This window comes from Dicentrarchus labrax, unplaced genomic scaffold (assembly GCF_905237075.1).
Source record: "Dicentrarchus labrax unplaced genomic scaffold, dlabrax2021, whole genome shotgun sequence".
Taxonomy (NCBI): domain Eukaryota; kingdom Metazoa; phylum Chordata; class Actinopteri; family Moronidae; genus Dicentrarchus; species Dicentrarchus labrax.
In genome coordinates, this window is record NW_026136710.1 from 19,206,885 (window position 1) to 19,210,660 (window position 3,776).

The 3,776-nt window shown below is 36.7% G+C and overlaps 1 protein-coding gene across 2 annotated transcripts in view; it reads left to right on the forward strand.

Annotated features, from left to right (window-relative positions):
• Window positions 1–2,608, forward strand: part of arrdc1b (arrestin domain containing 1b) — a 34,824-nt gene extending 32,216 nt beyond the window's left edge. For both annotated transcript variants that reach the window (XM_051412572.1, XM_051412573.1), the window contains exon 8: window positions 154–2,608. In XM_051412572.1, the coding sequence (XP_051268532.1) occupies window positions 154–218 (65 nt within the window). In that variant the 3' untranslated portion in view covers window positions 219–2,608. The remainder of the gene's footprint in view (window positions 1–153) is intronic.
• The last annotated feature ends 1,168 nt before the right edge of the window (window positions 2,609–3,776 follow it).

The following is a 3,776-nucleotide window of genomic DNA, read 5'->3' on the forward strand; positions in this document are numbered from 1 at the left end:
ACATGTTTAAAAATTGCACATAGACTGATATCTTTTAAAAATTATATGAAAGAAACCCTATATGACTTAATCCATTGACTTGCATATACTTGTGGAACAGAGGGTAGGGCTTCAACTATATTACTGACCTTTGTGTGTCTTTTTGTGTTACAGAGCCCCCACCCACTTACGAGGAAAGCTGCAGTAGCGCCAACTCCAGTTTCAACAGTAGACAGTAAAGAAGAAGCAGGTGATGAAGCATCATGGCCTCGCCCACCCACACCTGTCTGCACTCGCCTCTTGACAGGAAATCAGGACACAGACGCTGGGTTACAAAGGATGGACCACGGATCCACCCTTGAACACCCCAAAGATTGTTTCTTTGTCCTCTAATGAGTAAAAAAAGGGATCATATCTTATATTGAATATAAGTTTTAATTTCACCTCATGTCCCAGCAGGTAGTGTCAGACAGAACGGGTGAACATCACTGTGCCTAAAAGAAGTATTTTGGATCAGCATACAGCATTTAGAATATTTAGTGATTGGACATGTTTCTGTCACGGGGCAGGGTAAAATCATGGTTTGTCAGTGAATTTTTGCATCTGTGATGCCTTGAGAATGATTTCGGCCTACTGAAGGCTTGTGTTTGACAAGATCAAACGTTGGCCTTTTTCAGAGTCTTGTTCCAATTTTGCACTTGTTATTTTTGTCCACTGGTGTCTGTTTATGTCTCAGTTGTCCCCTTCATTAACAGGACAGAGCTGTCTTCATGCTGGATATTGAAAGGAGACCTTGTTGCCAGAGGTTGTGGCTTGTCTGTAAACTAGTTAAAACCCGTGTGTAGGATTTCTCTTACTAAACTAATCCAGTCAAAAATCTGTGAATTTTTAAAAGTAGTTTTTGTTGACATCAATCAACCATTTGGAATATTTAAATTTTCATGTTTAAAAATATTTTGTTTCCAAACATGATCCTTTATGTTGAGAAAATGTCGGTCAATGCACAGAAGAGCACTGACCTGCTCTGTTCATTGGAAGTGATAAGTGATCATCTCTGTACCACCACGCTGTGTTATATAAATGAGAGGTTTTGCTTTGACATCAGTTTTGTATTCAGAGGACAATGTATCTGCAGATGAAACTCATTTTTCCTGCAGCTGGATATAAGGACTGCAGCACTGATGCAGTCTTCCTCTGCCCTCCGGTGGTCATCACTGGTACAAGCATTACCTCAGCTTGTCATGAAACTGGAGCTTAACATAGTCAGCCCTGCAAAGTGAAACACTTCACTCCCTACTTGTGTTGTTGATCAGAACTGACTGAGATACGTGTTGTATTGAGATGTGATGGATATGATGATATGTTTTACATCATCTTCAGTCTAAATAAGATTGTGGGTTGTTCTCCTGTTTGTTGCCTTAATTTTCTTTTAGTGTTACATTAGTGAGCGTACTCTGTAATTTCAGTCGGTGCAGATGATAAACATACATCTGCACTTTTTACAGCTCGAGTGCATCAGTTTCTGAGTGCACTGTGTGTGTGTGTCTGTGTGAACAAGATGATAAGTTCCCCTTAGGTCTATTTTTACTCCAACTTTGTTTATGATTCAGCATCTGTGTTGTCTGTTAGAGACATTTTTGACATTTTTCTTTCCCTGTGTAGGATTGGGTGATAATTCAACATTATTAAGTTTCAGGGTAATCATATTGTGATCTGATGTTCTTACGTTAACATTCCCCAAATTTCTCTTGTCCAAATTAATTAATGTGACTTAATGTCACTGCCAATCTTAAGCACAACTGCTGTATTGAGTTTTTCTGACTATTGATGTTTGTCTTATTTTATTCATGTTTCAGTACAATCTCAATAGTCCATTCTGTGAATTTAGAACAGTGCTGGCTCCTGACTGCAGATCATATTGCCACGTGTTTTTTTTTTTTTTTAATTCTTAAATTATTTTGTGAGACACACCAGCTCTAAAATTTCTACAGACAAACTGCTTTTACTGTTAAAACCTGACAGTCACCCAAACTATGGTATTCTGGCCCTACATTATTGTGAATGCATGCCTTAAACAATCTGGACTCCAGCCACCCCTTCCAGAAGCTTTTGATGGACTTTCTTCTTCTCTGTCAGGGTGGACATCAGGATGTGCTCGTGCGTGCAATTCTTCCTGCTTTGTCTCCTGTGGACTGTGCTAAGTGCACTTGATGTATACAAATGTAGCTTTTAAAAAAACAGCGAGGACACTGGACTTTTGTTTTTATTCTTATTTTAGAAAATATGTGCAATTCCTCTCATCTCCAAGAACGCTGCAGCAGCTGCAGCTCCTTGAAGTCACTTCATGTTGCCTTTATTGATCCCGATTTGTTGATTTGATTTCTTCACCACTAAAAGGTACTATAGCTTTACGAAGCCCCACTTGTTCTGTGTTTTTTTTTTTCATTCTTTCCCCCTCACATATTGATGAGTGGTGTCTGGTTTTGTATTTTTCTACTTGTAAACTGTTTACAGGTGCAGTATGCAGATATTAATAGTAGCACCTCAATCAGTAAGTGTAATATTTCAACTTGCAGTGCAGAATCAAAGTTGTACTGTACAGTATAACAATAAAATTATATGACATGTTTGTGTTCTCGTATTTCAGTGATTAAGTATGTTTTCAGTTTAAAGGGCCAGTGTGTGGGATTTAGTGGCATCTGCAGAGAACAGACTGAAAAAACTTTATCTGGATCCTACATTGAATAATTCATATACAAAAGATAGTTTTATCTATCTTTTTTAAATAAAAGATCATGTTTTAAAAGAGAAAAATATATATATTGATGCCTTACAAAGAGACAACTGTAGCAATGTCTCCACAGCTGTGATTGGTAATGTTTTTGATGATGAATTTTAGAGTCATTATGTTGGCCAATAAGTGTATAGATTTACAGTTTATATTGCACTACAACATATATAGAGTTCTTAATTAATGTTTTATGGCATCATCATAAGCTACCTGAAGTCTCAGCTTGCTTTTTTGTAGTTTGACCACAAGTGTGCAGTATAGAGTAGTGTACAATATGCTCTGAAAGGAGACATCTTCACTCTATCTGTACACATACTAAACTTGAGTGTTTGCTACATATTGCTGCATTACCTATAAATATCATCTGTGATTTGTTCTTTCATAAAATGTCCAAATATACTTTAACTTATTACAAACACCAAGATTATTATCAATTATTATCAGACAATTTGAAGTCTGAAGATTTTAGAGATTTGTCCTCTTTGGTTTTAAAGATCGAGACAACATCCTAACTGGTGAGCCACACATACACAAAACATAAAACAATGAGCTGCTGGAGACCAGTGCTACACAGAACAATCTGAATCATAAATACTTTATTGATCCCTGGTGGGAAATGTGTTTGTTAGAGTTGCTCAAGGTGTTCACACAATATTAAAGAATAGAAATACTAGAAAAAAATAGAAAGAAATATAACATAAGAGCCTTTGTATGTACTTTATAATACAATATATACAATAAATGACAATATAGACAGAAGGACACATACATTATATGGATCAGTGGAGTATTACCAATCAAGCACACAGTATTACAGATGTTCAACTGCTTGGACAGAACATTAATATGTATTTAGTTTGTGTAAGATATAGATATATATATCTTAGACAAACTAACAGTACAGGTGTGTCCCCTACTTTAACAGTAAACGTGTTACAGCCGAAAACCTACGAATGACTTCGGTTACCTCCGTCTGTCACGTGATCCGAGTAGTTGCTGTTTACCC